This window comes from Haematobia irritans, chromosome 1, assembly GCF_050003625.1.
Source record: "Haematobia irritans isolate KBUSLIRL chromosome 1, ASM5000362v1, whole genome shotgun sequence".
Classification (NCBI taxonomy): Eukaryota; Metazoa; Arthropoda; class Insecta; order Diptera; family Muscidae; genus Haematobia; species Haematobia irritans.
The window spans coordinates 99,402,265-99,421,080 of NC_134397.1; the positions used below are offsets into that span (position 1 = coordinate 99,402,265).

Sequence of the window (18,816 nt, forward strand, 5' to 3'; positions counted from 1 at the left end):
ATGAATGTGCTCCAATTTGACGGGTGCTCGTTCAGCCAATCGAGAACAATTTCCGAATCGGTCCATAAATATATACCATGTATCTCAACCGGAAAGTTTTCTTTTGTTTTACGCACCAGTACCGATAGCAATTCAGCCGCCAATAACTCCAAACGCGGCAAAGACAGTCTTAAGCGGTGCTACCCTTGATTTTGCGCTCCACAAACGGACAGTAATAGTACCATCTTCTGACACTGTTCGAATATACATGCAACATCCATATGCGCGCTTGGATGCATCGGCGAACCCATGCATTTCAATTCTACAAAACTTGGCTGCCAAAACAAACCTAGGAACTGCGATAGCTTCTACGTCTTTCAATTTTTCACGATACTCGATCCATTTATTATACATATTTATCGGTAAATACTCGTCCCAGTTTAACTTCAGTATCCACATATCCTGCATGAAGATTTTACCCTTTACAATCACAGGATTAATAATACCGAGAGGGTCGAATAGCTTGGCTAATTCTGATAAGACAATTCTCTTCGTTACAGATCTTTTAGAATCAAACACTGGCCAGACATATCGAAATGTGTCCTTAGCTGGAGCCCAGATAATTCCGAGAGTTTTTATGATTTCTGACTCATTGAATCGAAGAGTTTTTTCCCTTTCTGACATTGGCAAACTTTCTAAAAACTTTTTGCTATTGGAGTACCATTTTTTTAGGCTTAACTTGGCAGAATCCATTGCCGACTTAAGCTGCTTGTAAATTTCAAATATCTCGCTTTCGTCATTGGAACCACTAATCAGATCGTCCATATAAAAATCTGAGAGTATAGCTCTAGCAGCCAATGGAAATTCTGCCCTACAGGTTTCTCCCAACATATTCAAACATCTTGTAGCTAGATACGGGGCCGAAGTAGTACCATACGTAATAGTGTTACGTTTTTATATTTAGGCGTTTTCAATTACCCGACAATTAAAACACAGTTCTTTTAAATAACGACAATCTACAATTTATTTACTATGACTTCACACTTTACAATTTGTTCACACTGAAGTTATTCGTTTGACGCTTTAATTAAGACTGACTCGTTAGCAGCATGCGAGCGCTTTTATATATGACGGTGTGGCAATACGAGAACATTCTGGTAGCACTACAATATTCTGGCAACGCCAGAACATTCTTTGACAATGCTAGAAGGATCTACGACATTAAGTTGTTCGTCTGGTGGCTACCAAACACATACACACTCACATAGATATATGCTCGCATTACTACAACAATAATGACAATAGACAATGAGATGAAATGAGAATGCAGAATAACAAAGCAAAGGGGTTGCTATTCTATGAGAGAGTAAGAACTAACATTTCGATAAGCAAACAAAAGAACATAAAAGAAATTCAGGAAAATACTAGAAAATGAATAGATGATTCCAACAAGTGATAGCGAAATTGTATCGTTACAATTTCAAATTTTAAATTAACGGAAACTAATTTAAATAAGCATATATCTATAATTATCAAATTCGTAACACTGCCTCCCGCTTAAGTCTGTTCGTCCCGAACAGGCACAGAACCTGTTCCGTAAGGAGCCAATCGTTCCAGATGTACAACTTTCATCTTTGATCTAGGGCTGTCGTCCTTCTGAATCCGGTATACAACATCATTGATCTTCTTGATGACTTTGTATGGGCCTTCCCACTGTGTTTGCAGTTTGGGACACAGTCCTTTCTTTCGTGTCGGGTTAAATAGCAGAACCAATTCTTCTTCTTGGAAGCCCTCAGTATTTACAGCACGATAGTATCTCGCCTTCACTCTGTTGCTGACCATTTTTATTTTGTTGCGCACTGATTCGTGAACTTCTCCGAAAGTGTTTGGGATGTCGTTTCTGTTTTCTTCCATGGCGAGCTCATAAGGTTTAGCGCCGAATATCAGATCTCCAGGCAACTTTAACTCAGTTCCGAATAGAACATTGGCCGGTGTTCGAGAGGTGGAATCATGAACGGCAGATCTATACGACAGCAAAAACTTTGGTATATGCTCGTCCCAGTCCCTCTGGCCGTTGTCCACCACTTTTCGAAGATGTTCCTCCAGGGTGCGATTAAACCTTTCTACCATGCCATCGGATTGTGGATGTAATGGCGTAGTCCTCGTTTTCTTGATACCAAGGGATTCACACATCTCTTTGAATATGGCCGATTCAAAATTTCTTCCCTGGTCTGAGTGAATCTCGGACGGCACACCGTAGCGACATATCCAGTTTTTGTTGACCACATCCACAATCGTTTTTGCCTCTTGGTTTGGAATTGCATACACCTCCGGCCATTTGCTGAAGTAATCCATGACCACAAGGACATAACGGTTTCCAGAATCACTTACTGGGAAAGGGCCTGCCACGTCCATTGCTATTCATTCAAACGGGGCTCCTGGTCTATATTCTTGCATAGGACCTCGACTTTTCCTTGTTGGACCTTCCGCCTTCATGCACTTCTCGCAATTGGCTACCCATTCAGCAATTGATTTCTGGCATCCAACCCAGTAGAATCGTTGCTTCAATTTCTCGGCGGTTTTGGTTATTCCCAGATGACCTCCACTGGGACCATTATGGAACTCCGCCAAAACGTCTCTTATTTTGGAATCTGGAACGATGATCAAATTTCGGCTGTTCTTGCCATCTTCGCTTTCCTATTTACGTTGCAGGGATCCATTGACTAGAACTAAACTATCCCATTGAGCCCAGTATGATTTCATAAGTGGACTTTCGGCTGCGATGTCTTTCTTACTGGGCTTCTTGTTCTCTTCCTTTGCCGAAATAATTTTGTTCAAAATGGGATCTTTACGCTGTTCTGTTGTCCAGTCCACTCCAGATTCGATGTGTAACAGCCGAATATCAACAATCTCCTCCTTATGTTCAGCTTTCGAGCAGTGCTTGCATTCTATACTGCAAGGTCGACGTGACAAAGCGTCAGCGTTACCGTGTTTTCCACCTTTTCTATGCTTGATACTGAAATCATAGCTTTGGATCATCTCGATCCAACGTGCCAGTTGGGCTTCCGGATTCTTGAATTGGAGCAACCATCGTAGAGCTGAGTGATCAGTCCTGAGTAAGAAGTGTTGTCCATACAAATATTTATGATAATGTTTTACACTCTCTATGACGGCTAGCAGCTCTCGTCGCGTTACACAGTAGTTCTTTTCGGGCTTGGACAACGTTCTGCTGAAATATCCGATGACCTTCTCCTTGCCGTCTATCTGTTGAGATAGGATACCTCCAATACCATGCGCGCTAGCATCTGTATCCAAAACAATTTTTTCGCCCGGAATAGGATACGCTAGAACAGGAGCTGAACATAAAAGTTCTTTTAAATGTTGGAATGAATCTTCCTGTTCGTCGCTCCACTGGAACTTCTGACCTTTTTGCGTCAATTTATGGAGATTAGCGGCGATGCTGGCGAAGTTTGGGACGAATCGTCTGTAATATGTACATAACCCAAGGAAACTTCTTAATTCGTGGAGATTTCGGGGTCGTGGCCAATCTCTGACAGCTTGGATTTTGTCTTCATCGGTGGATATGCCCTCTGCAGTCACATGATGACCTAGGTATTTAACTTCCTGCTGGAAAAGGGAGCATTTCTTTGCGTTAAGGCGTAGACCAGCGGCTGAAAATGGCTGGATTACGTCTTTCAAGTTCTTCAGGTGCTCGTCAAATGTTTTGCCCATTACTATGATGTCGTCCAAGTATATCAAGCACGACTTCCAGTGCAACCCCTTCAGTACCCGCTCCATCAATCTTTCGAAGGTAGCCGGAGCGTTGCAGAGCCCGAACGGCATTACATTGAAATGCCAGAGAACGTCATTAACGCCAAAAGCCGTCTTTTCCTTGTCTTTCTCGGCGATCTCTACTTGCCAATATCCACTCTGCAAATCAAGCGTAGAAAACCATGTTGTTCCGGCTAGTGTGTCCAACGTGTCATCAATGCGTGGAAGCGGATAACTGTCCTTTTTGGTGACATCATTCAGTTTTCTGTAGTCCACGCAGAATCGGGTACTTCCATCTTTCTTTTTGACCAGCACAACTGGGGAACACCAAGGACTTGATGATGGCTCGATCACTCCACTCTCCGCCATTTCCTTTATGAGCTTTTGAACTTCGTCTCTTTTTGCCAGGGGAACACTTCGTGGTGCCTGTTTTATGGGCCTTTCTTCTGCGGTTTTAATTTCATGTTTCACTACAGATGTTCTTCCTTGATTTCCCTTTTCAGAAGCAAAAGCAGAGGCGTTTTTCCACAAAAATTGCTTGGCTTTATTTCTCTCTGACGGCGATAGTTGACGTGTCCAAGCCTCGAAATACCCTTCTAGATGTTTTCTCACTGTTCCATGTGTCTTTGATGAGTTGCCTTCCAAATTGACTATTGCCTCGGCTGGTGTACATTTTCCAATGTCAGAAAATTTTACAATTTGCTCATGATTGTCAGACAAGTTCAAGAAACGAACTGGTATTAGTCTCTCTTCATTCGTTGTTACCAGGGCATTTGCTGTCAAGATGTTGTTGCTTTTGTTTTCTGCTGGTTCAACAACCCAGAATTGGCCGACTTCACAATCTCCATTCATAGAAATCCATATAATTGCTTCGGCATTCGGTGGTATAGACTCTGACTGGCTCGTTGTCAAACGTCTGATAGGTGTATTCTCACTATAGCCCACGTTTACCGTTATTTCGGCATCGCACCATGTCATTACACGACGATTCATATCCAGATTGAGACCAAAAGCAATCATGAAATCCGCTCCAATTATAACTTCGTCTACTATATCGGCAACAATGAAATCGTAAGTAACGGATTTGTTATCAATAGTTAATTTTACGGCGACCTTTCCATATACGGTTGCGGGTTCCCCTGTAGCCGTTCGTAGCTTGACTCCAATCAGTGGTGTAACTTTTCCTTTTACTAAATCAGATCTAATGATAGACTTTGATGCACCAGTATCCAACGTCAAAGTACGCTTGTCGCCATTAATAACACCCGCAATAGTTAAATTGTTATTTTTCTGTTGAACTATTGCTATGGAGATGGTGGGGCCATCGTCTGTGGGAGCCAGCTCTTGCCCCGCTGAACTAGCTCGATTTAGTTTAAAGGTGACTCACTTGACTGTGGGGTTACCTTCTTATGGCTATTGTTTAATGGAGATGGTGATGTGGATCTTGACCGTTTGCGTCGTGCTTTGCATTCTCGAGCTAGATGTCCCGGCTTATCACAGTTATAGCATTTGATTCGGGATTTAGTTGCATCCTTTTTTAATTCTTGCATTACCTGCTTCATTGCTTCTTTCATCGATTCAATGATAGATTTCGATTCTTCACACTCGGTCTCTACTCTGCGTACTTTGTGAATTTGAGGCCGTGCCACAATCTCGCAGTTTCTTGCGCAAGTGCAAACGTTACTGTTTCAGCGAATGTAGCCTTTTGTGACGCATATGTTGCAAATTTTATGTCTGGGTCTCGAATGCCATTCACAAAGGTCTCAATTTTGATGCGGTCCACAAGTGGGTGACTCTCTCCTGGGTATGTCAGTAGCATCAACCGCTCAACTTCTGTTGCAAAGTCTTGTAGAGTCTCGTTTGATTTCTGGACTCTACCTCTTAATTCCATTCTAAAGATGTCTTGCTTATGTTCTCCACCATACTTGCGTTGTAGTGCAGCTATTACTTCGTTATAGTTATTTCTGGAAGAAGTTGGGATCCTTTGTATTACATCGGCAGCATTACCCTTCAATGCCAACAGAAGTTCAATTGCTCTGTCGTTGTCATTCCACATGTTTCTGGATGCCACCGTCTCAAATTGGAATTTGAAAACATCAAATGAAAATGAGCCATCAAAAACAGGAGTTTTGGTTTTTGGGCCCTCGATTACGCGCACTGGACCGCCTTTCATTTCTAGTTCTGACATTTTTTTCTCAAGGTGTAGAAATTTTTCATCGTGAACCACAAATTTTTTATCCAATTCCACAATTTGTCTTTCAATGTGGTCTACGCGATTCTCCATACCTCCCGAAATTTGTTATAACTTTTCAATAAGAATTCTAGAATTTTCGTCAAATTTCTCCACCAAAAGAAGAGAATTTTCTTCCATCATTTTTCTAAAATTTTCTTGCATTTTTAGAGCGTTTTCTTCCAGCAATTTTCTAGAATTTTCTTCCATTTTTCTAGAATTTTCTTCCATTTTTCTAGAATTTTCTTCCATCATTTTGCTCAAAAAATTGAGCATTGATGTGTAATCCACAACACTCGAAGCCACAGATGGAGTTTCTACACTGCTTGTATTGACGAGTATTGATTCATCAATGTCTTCCTTATAATCAAACTCATGCGTCGCAATGTCCATATTACGCCGTTCAAACTCTTCCAGTAGACGCTTTTGAAGCTGGGCCTTATTGCCTGTTGTCGGCAGCTCCAGTTTGCTCAATTCCTTTTCTAAGTCTTACACACGAAGCTCATTAAACTTCATTGTAGATTTTTTTCCGTTATCCCACTTCTGACACCAATTGTTACGTTTTTATATTTAGGCGTTTTTAATTACCCGACAATTAAAACACAGTTCTTTTAAATAACGACAATCTACAATTTATTTACTATGACTTCACACTTTACAATTCGTTCACACTGAAGTTATTTGTTTGACGCTTTAATTAAGACTGACTCGTTAGCAGCATGCGAGCGCTTTTATATATGACGGTGTGGCAATACGAGAACATTCTGGTAGCACTACCATATTCTGGCAACGCCAGAACATTCTTAGACAATGCTAGAAGGATCTACGACCATTAAGTTGTTCATCTGGTGGCTGCCAAACACATACACACTCACATAGATATATGCTCGCATTACTACAACAACAACAATAATGACAATAGACAATGAGATGAAATGAGGATGCAAAATAACAAAGCAAAGGGGTTGCTATTCTAAGAGAGAGTAAGAACTAACATTTCGATAAGCAAACAAAAGAACATAAAATAAATTCAGGAAAATACTAGAAAATGAATAGATGATTCCAAGAAGTGATAGCGAAATTTTATCGTTACAATTTGAAATTTTAAATTAACGGAAACTAATTTAAATAAACTTATATCTATAATTATCAAATTCGTAACAATACGATGTTTTTAATTACGGTTGTAATTGAATTGAGTACAATGTTTATTAAATTTTGTAGCCGAGATTAACTACCGTCGTAATTAAATTTATTACGATGATAATCCATATATTTCAGTAAACAAATTACTATAACAACTGAGTCAAGTGCGTAGAATACTGATTTTCAGATGAATAAATACACCTACACACAAAGAAATTAGTTAGTAGGGACAGCAGAAAAGTCTGCTAAAACAGCAAAAAGTCTGCTGAAAAAGGCACAGCAGTCACTGTTTGCTGAAATAGCAAACATTTTCTGTTATTTTTTAAGCTCTATTACACTAAAACATGTTTTATTTTGGCTAAAACAAATAAAAATGACAACTTAGGAGCTATCCTAACATAATTAAAACAATATTTTGTGAATACCCAATAAACACAAACGTTTGAAAAATGCTAAATTTCAACAATTTTTCAAACATTTTTTCAAAGGATTAGGGTAATATTCAAGTTGAGAAGTTGTTGAGAAAATCGCGTTCTCAACAAAAAAACAGACATTACCCTCAACAGTGAAATTCAACACATTAGCAATAATATCTCAAGTGTTATCCTCAAATTGAAATGCATCGCTACTCAATAATTTGTCAAAGAAATTTCGATGCGAGTCAAATTCAAAATTAACATCGTTGCAAATACTTTTCAACCTAAATTTGTATGAATGATATCCCCACTTCAAATTGAAAGTCAAAGCCAAAATTCTATGCATTTGGTATAATTTATTCATTTTCATCAAAATAAAATATATAATAATACACTACACTACATAATACCATAGACCAAGGAAGGTATAGACATCTCAAGTGAATTCACAGCGCTGTAGTTTGTCTGCACACCGTAGATGGCTCTTTTTCGTCTGCAATTGAGTGATTTTTTAATTTGGCTTTAATTTGTTTTCATTCCTTTGTTCTCTCGTTGAAACACCAAATATTGTGAAAGTTTATAAAATACTATTCATCCACACCTTTTTTGTAATGCAAATTGACTAATTTATACGGTTATTCTTGTTTTCCAAAAAGAAATTGAGTCACTTGACTGCGCAATTGAGTGGAATGACTGCGCACTGCAAACAAGCAAAACCATGGTGAATTATCAAGGTATGTCTCTATATTTTCTTGGTCTATGATAATACACTACAATACCAATTGATAAATAATAATCTTATTAAACATATCAACAAATAAGAACAAAAAAAAAACAAACAACAAAACTTTAAATAAACATTATTAGTAAACACTTTTGCATTGATAATTCGATTTCCTTCCTTTTGGTGTCATAAAACAGCATTAAAATTTATTAACATGCGGGCAATTTGAAATTAGGAACGTACTGGACCGCGTGTTAGAATTGATTTCCAGCAGAAGGAATTCACATTTTAAACTGATAATAGCATATGAATTAAACTGACGATGTGATGCACATTTTCATCCAGAAGTTGTTGATTTCAACAACTTGTTGTTTTTAACAATTTTAATTGGTTGCACTTGTAATGTTTCTGGAAACTTTTTCTTGTCGATAAGCCACTCATTTTTCATTGGTCAGCTTCTTAATGTTTGCAAGAATGTAGCATCCAAAGATTTTAGTTTTCTGCAAAGAGATTTAAATTTAGTGACTTCTCTAAAGTGTTGATTTAATTTTTCATATTGAAGTACCAATTATTATAAACTATTTGAAGCAATTCCAGTTAATTGTCCACCATTTTTTCATCGGTCAGTTTTTTAATGTTTTGAAGAACATAGAATCCATAATTTTAGTTTTCTGCAAAGAGATATACATTTAGTGACTTCTTTATTTTATTTCAATTTTTCATTTTTTTTTTTCATTTTTTATCTTCACTTACCTATTTTTATAACTATTTGGTTATTTGTCTAAAATTTTCCATTTTTTTTATTTCTTGCAATTGACCACGAACTTCGTTGCACAAATAAGTATTGAAAACCACATGGTTTTTTCGTTGCATTTTAGGGTAGTGTTTTGTCAAACATGGTTAAACATGGTTGCAGAAACATGGTTAAAACCGTATGTATCTAACAAATGTATAAGTATCCCAGGTTATAAGCTATTTCGTAATGACCGTTATAATAGACGTGGTGGCGGTGTTGCTTTTTACATCTCTTCTAGACTTAAAGCTAGAATTCTTAAGACAATTTCAGAGTCTGATTGCGAATTGTTATCATAGACCAAGGAAGGTATAGACATCTCAAGTGAATTCACAGCGCTGTAGTTTGTCTGCACACCGTAGATGGCTCTTTTTCGTCTGCAATTGAGTGATTTTTTAATTTGGCTTTAATTTGTTTTCATTCCTTTGTTCTCTCGTTGAAACACCAAATATTGTGAAAGTTTATAAAATACTATTCATCCACACCTTTTTTGTAATGCAAATTGACTAATTTATACGGTTATTCTCGTTTTCCAAAAAGAAATTGAGTCACTTGACTGCGCAATTGAGTGGAATGACTGCGCACTGCAAACAAACAAAACCATGGTGAATTATCAAGGTATGTCTCTATATTTTCTTGGTCTATGATTGTTATTTATTAGGATTGATACAGGTGTGGAAACTCTTATTATTGGTATCGTTTATCTACCAAACGGTTGTATTGATACTTTTGAGGGTAACATTTCTGATGTTGTGCCTATGTATGAACACGTTGTCCTGATGGGAGATTTCAATTATGATATTTTTAATTCTCGAAAGTACACTAGTTTCCGCCATTTTCTTACGAGGTGTAATTTGTCAGTACTCCACAACAACAAGCCTACACACTATGACTATACCCACAATTCTTTTTCGATGATTAATTATTTTTTGGTTAGTAATGCCATAGACCAAGGAAGGTATAGACAACGAAAGTGAATTCACAGCTCTGTAGTTTGTCTGCACACCGTAGATGGCTCTTTTTCGTCTGCAATTGAGTGATTTTTTAATTCAGCTTTAATTTGTTTTCTTTCCTTTGTTTTCCTGATGAAACACCAAATATTGTAAAAGCATATAAAATTCTATACATCCACACCTTTTTTGTAATGCAAATTGACTGATTTGTACGGTAATTCTCGTTTTCCAAAAAGAAATTGAGTCACTTGACTGCGCAATTGAGTGGAATGACTGCGCACTGCAAATAAACAAAACCATGGTCAATTGTCAAGGTATGTCTCTATTTTAATTGGTCTATGGTAATGCCTCTAGTGGTTTCACTGTTAATGTACATATTCACTTTATATGATAAAGGAACATTATCCTATTATAAATCAAATCATATCAACTAGGTAATAAAATATGAACTCTTTGTAATAATTTACTAATCATTTTTTTATAGATTTTTTGTTAAACAGATTTGAAAATGAGACTGAGGCTACAATTCTGACAAAAACAAGCCGTTGGTTTGTCTCTACTAGAGACAGGGCTGGAGGAAGATCAGGAGGTATATGACCTTCACGTAATATAATCATTTTTGACCATATTATTAAAATAATTTTTTACCAATTAGAAATGTCAATCTTAATCTTAATTATGTATTTTCAACAATTTTTCTAACATTTTTTCAAAGGATTAGGGTAAGATACAAGTTGAGAAATTGTTGAGAAAATCGCGTTCTCAACAAAAAACAGACATTACCCTCAACACTGAAATTCAACACATTAGCAATAATATCTCAAGTGTTATCCTCAAATTGAAATGCATCGCTACTCAATAATTTGTCAAACAATTTTCGATGCGAGTCAAATTCAAAATTAACATCGTTGCAAATGCTTTTCAACCTAAATTTGTATGAATGATATCCCCACTTCAACCGTCACACTTGGTCCCACTTCAACCGTCACACTTGGTCCCACTATTGTCCTCTTGCTTGTAATGTCCGATCGTCGAATTCCTGTCCGAGCTGTCCTCGACCCGTGTGCGGGGTACAGTATGATTTGTAGCAGTCTACCCCTCAGCCTACGGCTTGTTTCGGCGATGACGTCGCAGGACACATTTTGTCCGCTTATTGCAGTCTCCCGACACAATGCTGAAAATAAATTGTTTTTTCTGCCCGGGTAACGGACCTGACCCGTGTTGTTACCCCAATGTTTTACCGTCCTTCCAGGGTGGGGTTCTAGGGCCCGATGTCTACGCACGGGTTATGAAAACACAGATATTTTCGAATCCTGGGTTCCCATTGGCGCAGCTAACGATGTTCGGCTGGGTAGTGTCAGGTCAATGCCAACCATAAGTGTCGTAGGTCATCCTGGCCAAAAATCGAGACACTGTAGACCCTCCGGGTCAACGGCTCTACGAGCACTTAGTTAAGTTTATGAAGTATGAAAAGATGAAGATATGGAATAAAATGAAAGAATTGCTCAATTTGAAAATGAAACTGACATCGCATTTTATATTTATTTTGATATTAATATATTGTATGTAATATTATATGAATTAATGAACTTCAATTACAATATAGCTGGATGTTGCAAGCCGGGCGGAATGTTTAAGTTCAAATTCGTATGGTAAAAATTTATTCGTTAGATGGGGACTTAAAATATTGTACAATGACAATTTCCTCCTCGTTAGAAAATGTACACTAAGCTCTGGATGAAGCCCTGTGCTTTTAGCACAATTCATTACATTTTTCTAACGAGTTGCGTCATTACGGTCTTTCAGCGTCTAAGTTTTTATTTTTATCCGTTATTGGATTACGTCCTTGTAACAACGATTTTGTGAAAAAAGGTAAATATTGTCTCCCAAGAAAATCAATAAAATTACGTTTTATTGAAAGATTATTGAAAAGAAAACTAAATCCTTTTGTTTTATTTATTTTATTTTTCGGTGCTACGCATTCAGTAAAAGTGGAAAAATGGGGTTTTTAGCGGATAAACTCGAACTTAATACACAACTTTATCTATGTACTGACCCCCCATTGGCAAATATGAAATCTAGGATAACTTCGTCCAAAAACACTATTGGAACACATGGCATACATCAAAATGTAGGTAATGACTTCCACTTTGATGTACCATAAGCAGAATTTTGAACGAAGTCCGTTCCTGGCTTCCATGGTAGAATATAGCAAATGGCCCATAGTGGAAAACTTGGAATCCAGGATAACTTCGTCCAAAAACACTGTTGGAACACATGGCATACATCAAAATGTAGGTAATGACTTCCACTTTGGTATTCTATTAGCGGAATTTTGAACGAAGCTATTATTGTGGCCTCATGATCGAATTTGTTGCTTGAGGTTGTCCTCTTGTTTTACGAGGAAAGGGTGCTCATACCGTTTTAAATCATAGTTTCAAAAATTTGTGGTAGTAATACGTTCATATCTAAACAACAATAATTTTTTTAAACATATCTTTATTTAATATATTAGCTAAATTTATGGTCATATTTTGTTTTTTTTTTTCAGAATTTTTGTGGCCACCACCAATGTGGTTTTTGTAACTCTGTGTCACCCTGTTATTTCGGTGTTTGTTGTAATTTAAAATGTTACCTACGTCGGTATCTTCACGCAAGTTTATAAGCTAAAGCGGACCTTAGACGGTCGGATAAACACTCCGACAGAGTTTCGTCTATTTGTTGTGTGTTCGTTCAAGTTTTGCCCTTACACTGCACGAACAAATGTGATGACAACATGAAAAAATAAGAAGAAGCATAAACAAACAATGAAGTTGTACGAAGATTTATGGGTGAAACCAGTTTTTACTGAAAAAATGGAAGAAAATAATAAAAAAATCCTGGTATATGTGTCAAAACAATGATTCCTGAAGTAATCCACATTTAATATATTACAAATTACTTGATGAATTTAAAATACTTGTCGCCTGGTTTCCCATTGATTGGAAGTGGATATTTTCCACGTTTTTGCCACAATACTGGTTTAGATTTATATATTTCTTTAATTTTCAATCAGAATTGGCCATCCATCATTAATTTCATTGCAGAAATGCCTGTTTTTAATGTAAAAATAAATTTGTCTTTGATAATGTTTGTCGAACATCCCCTTACACTCAATGATTTGTACCACCCAACCAGAAAAAATCAAAGTTGTTTTGATTTTATGCCAACACGTCCCAGCGACAGCCGAACACGACCTTATACAATCGGATTTGTCGCCGCAACGTGTTGTGTCGCAGGGTTTATCCGACCGTATAAGGTGCCCTTAAGTCCGAAGGCATAATCGATACTGCTGCATGTTTATGGGATCGATAAAACATTTACCGATTATTTAGTCATCGCCGACAAGTCGTATCGATCCGACACACTGTAAAATTCTTTACAAACACCGACATTCCGTCCGGAATAACTGATAGTCTGTAAAGCGCATAATACGGTGTTCTCGCCAAGCATGTTTTGCGGTTTGAAAAGTTTTCCCTGTATAAGCACTTCAAAACGAATCGTTTTTGCCATACTAAAAAGCAAGTTCAAAACACAAGTTTTCCTCCAAAACACGTCAATTTTAGAATGTGAACCCACCTAATTTGGAATATACACCGAATAACATACCCTATTCAAAATATATGTATGTCAAAATATTGAAATAAGGGCCTGTTCGAAACCAAAACTTTTTACTAGCATTGGTAAATATTTGACGTAAATCGAGGTGAGTATAATTTCACTAGCCCAGGGGGCTAGTAAGAAATTTGACATTTGTTGAAAATTCTTTCTTCATTTACGACTTCACTAGGCTTGGCATGTTTTGATTATATCAAAACAAACAAAAAGTTGTATTTGGTAAAGAAATGAGTACACCAAACTAGCAATTGTTTTTCACCATAGTAAATTGATATCTCACCATAGTAAAAAGTTTCGGTTTCGAACAGGCCCTAAGTTTCATAGAAAAAAAGAATAAACAAAGGCTTTTAAGAACATGGACATATGAAAACAACACAAAAAATTTTCCCTTTGCGCTCGCGGTAATTATTTGGACATAGGCGAGGCATATTAAAGAGGTAAAGTCATGCAACCAGGTGACTAATATCGACATTCATCTTGTCAAAGGCCTTGTTTACGTTTAGTAGGTTTGTTTACATTCTTTGTGTACATAAATATTACAGTACAACAACACTACACATACACAAAATGTCAACTTAAGTTACCTGCCATTTTAGTTTGACTTTCTAAATATCATGGGGTCTACACACGTTTGCTCGTGACTTTACCTTTAATTAATATGCCTTGGGACATAGGTTGCATATATGTGAATTTCGAGTAAATGTGAATTTCTAGTTTCCATGGTAAAGGTGGGTATTAAGTTCGAGTTTAGCCGCTCAATCATCACGATTACTTTTCATTAATAATCCATTTTAAGGAATACAAACTGTGTGAAAATTTGCTTTGGGCTATTCCCCATCAAGTTATAATGAAATCTTAAACAAAAATGTATAATTTTATGCCTTTTTTATTGATTTAGTTTTCACTTTCGTGAAAAAATGACGATTTTAGCGGCTAAACTCGAACTTAATACCCACCTTAACTCTGAAACTAAAACATCTCAACCCGGTGTGAACGGTGAAATGTTTTGGCAAAACGAATGAGGAAACCGAGTCGGTGGGAACATAGCATAAGATTCTTTATAAACACCGAAATTCCGTCCGGAATAACTGATAGTCGCATTATGCGCTTTACAGTTATTCCGGACGACAGTGCTCGTGTCGAACATATCCCATATATTGTGCACATTATCAGTTAAGTCCGAAGGTATAATCGATACTGCTGCATGTTTATGGGATCGATAACACATTTACCGATTATTTAATCATCGCCGACATGTCGTGTCGATCCGACACACTGTAAGATTCTTTACAAACACCGACATTCCGTCGGGAATAACTGATAGACTGTAAAGCGCATAAGTCTACAACAAAAAGCGGTTTTTATGATAGGTTAGGTTAAAGTGGCAGCCCGATTGAATTTCAGGCTCACTTAGACTATTCAGTCCATTGTGATACCACATTTAACTAAAAGTACCTATTACATATGGGCACTTCTAGTCTTAACCACTGAACCTTCTCTATTATTTACTTTTGTGGAACCAACCAGATTGCTCCAAAACCATTAACAAACTGCTTAAGTTAACGTTTTCCAGATCAGCTAGTAATCTAAAGCTATATGCTCCTAAAATTCGATTACGCCTTACACAAAAAGCAGAACACTCACACAAGAGGTGTTTAATTGATTCCTTTTCCTCCACGTCATGACAGCCTATACAATAGTCATTATACTTCGCACCTATAGTTTTTGCAAATTCGCCTATCAGGCAGCGACCCGTTATAGCAGATATTAGGAGTGCTATCTGACGCCTTGAGAACACTAGCATATCTAGTGTGCGGTTTAAGTTTAAATGGGCCATATTTGCTTGGTGTCGTTACAACCCTTGCAATTTTCCCATCGAATATTGGCCATCATAACAGCCTTCTCACGCAGTAAGAGCTTGCAGGTGGCCAGAGGCATACCAACAGATTGTAGTTCCCCTGGAATATGTAAGGTAGTTCCTAGCCTTGCTAACACATCTGCTTCGCAGTTCCCCGGTATGTTCCTATGGCCAGGCACCCATATTAGGTGAATATTGTACTGCTCAGCCATCTCGTTGAAAGATTTGCGGCAGTCTATGGCCGTTTTCGAGTTAAGGAACACAGAGTCCAAAGATTTTATTGCAGGTTCACTGTCTGAGTATATATTAATGCCAATATTTGTTGGAACATTACTGGCTTTCATGATGGCTTTCATGATATCCATATGAAGGTATACAAAAGCGATCAGCCAAAGGATTCCAAAACGGACAAGCCTCCGGTAGAGTCAGCAGTGAAAAAATCTCCTAGCGAAGCCGAAGGAGACATAAAACCTGCAGACTATGGCGAAAATCATATGCGGGAAGTTTCTACAGGCTCAAGCCTCACCAAAGCTGAACCGCGGATTGTTGCGAGAGTCACCGAGATCTGTGAAGAGGAAGCCCTTGATGACTCAATTGAAGCGGCTGATGTGACGGTGGTTGAAAATTTGAATGGTTCTACGGTTCCTCCAGATAAATCTTCACCATTGTAAGGCCGCTTGTGCTGCCTTAAAAGTTCTCCTGATGAAAGGAGACATAGATATAGTTCTTATTCAAGAACCATACATATATAAGAATAAGATCTGTGAATTAAGCACTCCGGGTTTCAAACTTTTGCATAATACCGGTAACGATATAAATCGAGCATGTATAATTGCTAAAAACGAACTAAACTTGTTTCTGCTTCCTTCATTGAGCAATGCAGACACTGTCGTAGTCAGTCTAGAGATATCCACATGCAAATATTGGGTATCTTCGGTCTACATGGGACATGATAGGGAGATGCCACCCTGTGCCGATAAGACCGTAGTTGAAGAGTCACTAAAAACAAAAACAAAACTCATTATGGGATGCGATGCAAATGCACATCATAGTATTTGGGGAAGTAGTGATACTAATGCAAGGGGAGAGTCGCTAATAGAGTTTATTTTGCGTACTAACCTGGTAGTTTGCAATAAGGGAGATGCACCAACCTTCGTTACTAGGAACAGACAAGAGGTTTTGGACGTCACGCTGACCTCTCCGGAACTGAATGATAAGATATCTGAGTGGCAAGTTTTGAGGGAACATAGCTTCTCAGATCATCGCTACATCAGTTTCAGATTGGCTGTTCGTACTTCAAAGACCATATTTCCGCCAAATGTTAGGAAAGCTGATTGGAATAGGTATAGGGAATCGTTCAATTTGATGATACCGGAAATGCCGGAGACAAATATGAGTACTGTGCAAGATATCGAACACGCAGTGGAGCGGATTACTAAGGCCTTCAACATTTCACTGAAAGCTGCTTGCCCTAGAGAAAAGCCAAGGGGAAAAAATCGGCCGCCATGGTGGACTACGGAGTTAAGTAATATGAGGAAATCCTGCAGGAAGCTCTTTAACAAAGCAAAGTCCACAAGAGCTCCGGAGGATTGAAACACTTACAAGATGAATCTGAGAGCATATAAAACTCTTGGGATGCTTACTGTAGCAGCATTGAGAATACGTCAGAGGCTTCCAGACTACGGAGGGTACTAGTATCCACTAACACCGCTCCAGGTTTCATTAAAACATCGGAGGGAAATTGGACAACGTCCAGTGAGGAGACGTTGGAGGTACTTTTGGATACACACTTCCCTGGAAATCAGACGGTTGAACCATGTACCGGCGGTGTAACAGAGGCTCAGCGATCATTTCCTCGCGAGGAAATTGTGTCGGAATCTAGAATAAAAATAGCTTTGGACCATTGAAATCCCCCGGACCTGATGGAATTACTCCGGCGGAGTTACAGGCAGTGGCTGAAAGAATTATCCCCTGGTTGACGGTGATATATAAACGATGTGTAAACTTAGCATATATTCCAGAAAAGTGGAGGGAAACAAAAGTCGTCTTCATACCTAAAGCAGGAAAAGCCTCTCACTCGAGTGCGAAGGATTTCCGACCAATCAGCTTATCCTCATTCCTACTTAAGACCCTGGAGAGGATGATAGACATGTATATTAGAACTAGCGTGGATTCAAGTTTGCTCTCGAAACGGCAGCATGCATACTCGGAGGGCAGGTCGACTGAGACCGCATTACATGAACTAGTCAGCTTTATTGAAAGCTCACTATCCGTCAAAGAATACACAATCGTGGCGTTTCTAGACATCGAAGGGACGTTCAATAATGTCCATCCGAGCTCGATATTAAATGGACTGACAACTCTGAATGTTGATCCAGGTATACTTAGGCTGTTAGAGTAACTTCTAAGGAAGAGACGCATTTCAGCCACACTAGGACAAGCAAACATACAAATGTATGTGAACAGAGGCACTCCTCAAGGAGGAGTTCTATCACCTCTTCTTTGGAATGTTGCTATAAACAACCTTCTGGTTTCCCTAGAAAAAGAAAGGATAAAAGTGGTGGCATACGCAGATGACGTCGCGCGCAGTCAGCGGAAAATTCCCATCCACAATCAGAGAGCTCTCCGGATGACTGAGAAATGGGCGAAAGATAATGGTCTTGGTGTAAATCCAGCAAAGACAGAACTAGTCATGTACTGCAAAGATCGCAAAACTCCCACGGTTAGGCCCATTTCCTTGGGGGGTACTGAAATTCCCTTTGGTGAGTGTGCAAAATACCTTGGCGTCATTTTGGACAGGAAGCTGAATTTTAGGCTTAATATTGAAGAGAGGGCGAGAAAATTCACGGTAGCTTTGTACTCGTGCAAACAGACAATAAGGAAAAAGTGTGGACTAAGACCAAAAATTGTGCATTGGCTATACACGGCAGTAGATAGACCTATAATGCTATATGGTGTTGTAGTCTGGTGGCCGGCACTTCAGAAACCGACTTGTTTAGATAAAGTTCAGCGTATGGCGAGCTTATGTATCTCAGGCGCATTTAGTGCTACATCTATTGCCTTTACACATTTTGGCCAAACAGTCAGCTGAAACAACGGCTGTGCGGTTGCGCGAGCTATCGCTGTGGTCGGAAAAAATGTACGGTCATAGTTCGGTCCTCAAAGTAATGCCAGATGTGCCTAACGTAGTGGATTACACCCTGGCAAAACCACTTTTCGACAAAAAGTTTGAAACTCTAATTCCCAACAGTGAGGCGTGGTGTACACAGACCCCTGCTAGCGCCACATC

At 38.5% G+C, this 18,816-nt stretch overlaps 2 protein-coding genes and 1 long non-coding RNA gene across 4 annotated transcripts in view; 1 reads left to right on the top strand and 2 right to left on the bottom strand.

The window, feature by feature from the left end:
• The window catches only part of TTLL15 (tubulin tyrosine ligase-like 15), a 165,912-nt gene that overhangs the window by 38,877 nt on the left and 108,219 nt on the right, over positions 1–18,816 (bottom strand). The gene's annotated exons all lie outside the window — the stretch shown is intronic.
• Positions 1–18,816, top strand: part of LOC142221485 (uncharacterized) — a 41,053-nt gene that overhangs the window by 5,762 nt on the left and 16,475 nt on the right. Inside the window, exon 3 of one of the 2 annotated variants that reach the window (XM_075291243.1) lies at positions 12,564–12,968. The exons of the other annotated variant lie outside the window; for it this stretch is intronic. Coding sequence (XP_075147358.1) covers positions 12,564–12,598 — 35 coding nt within the window. The 3' untranslated portion in view covers positions 12,599–12,968. Of the gene's footprint in view, positions 1–12,563; positions 12,969–18,816 lie in introns of those variants that run through there. 2 annotated transcript variants of the gene reach the window in all.
• LOC142221481 (uncharacterized) lies at positions 8,269–10,607 on the bottom strand. Its single transcript, XR_012718062.1, has 3 exons — positions 9,020–10,607; positions 8,832–8,937; positions 8,269–8,766 (listed from the first exon to the last, which is right to left on the bottom strand). It is a non-coding gene; the product is annotated as an uncharacterized LOC142221481 (long non-coding RNA).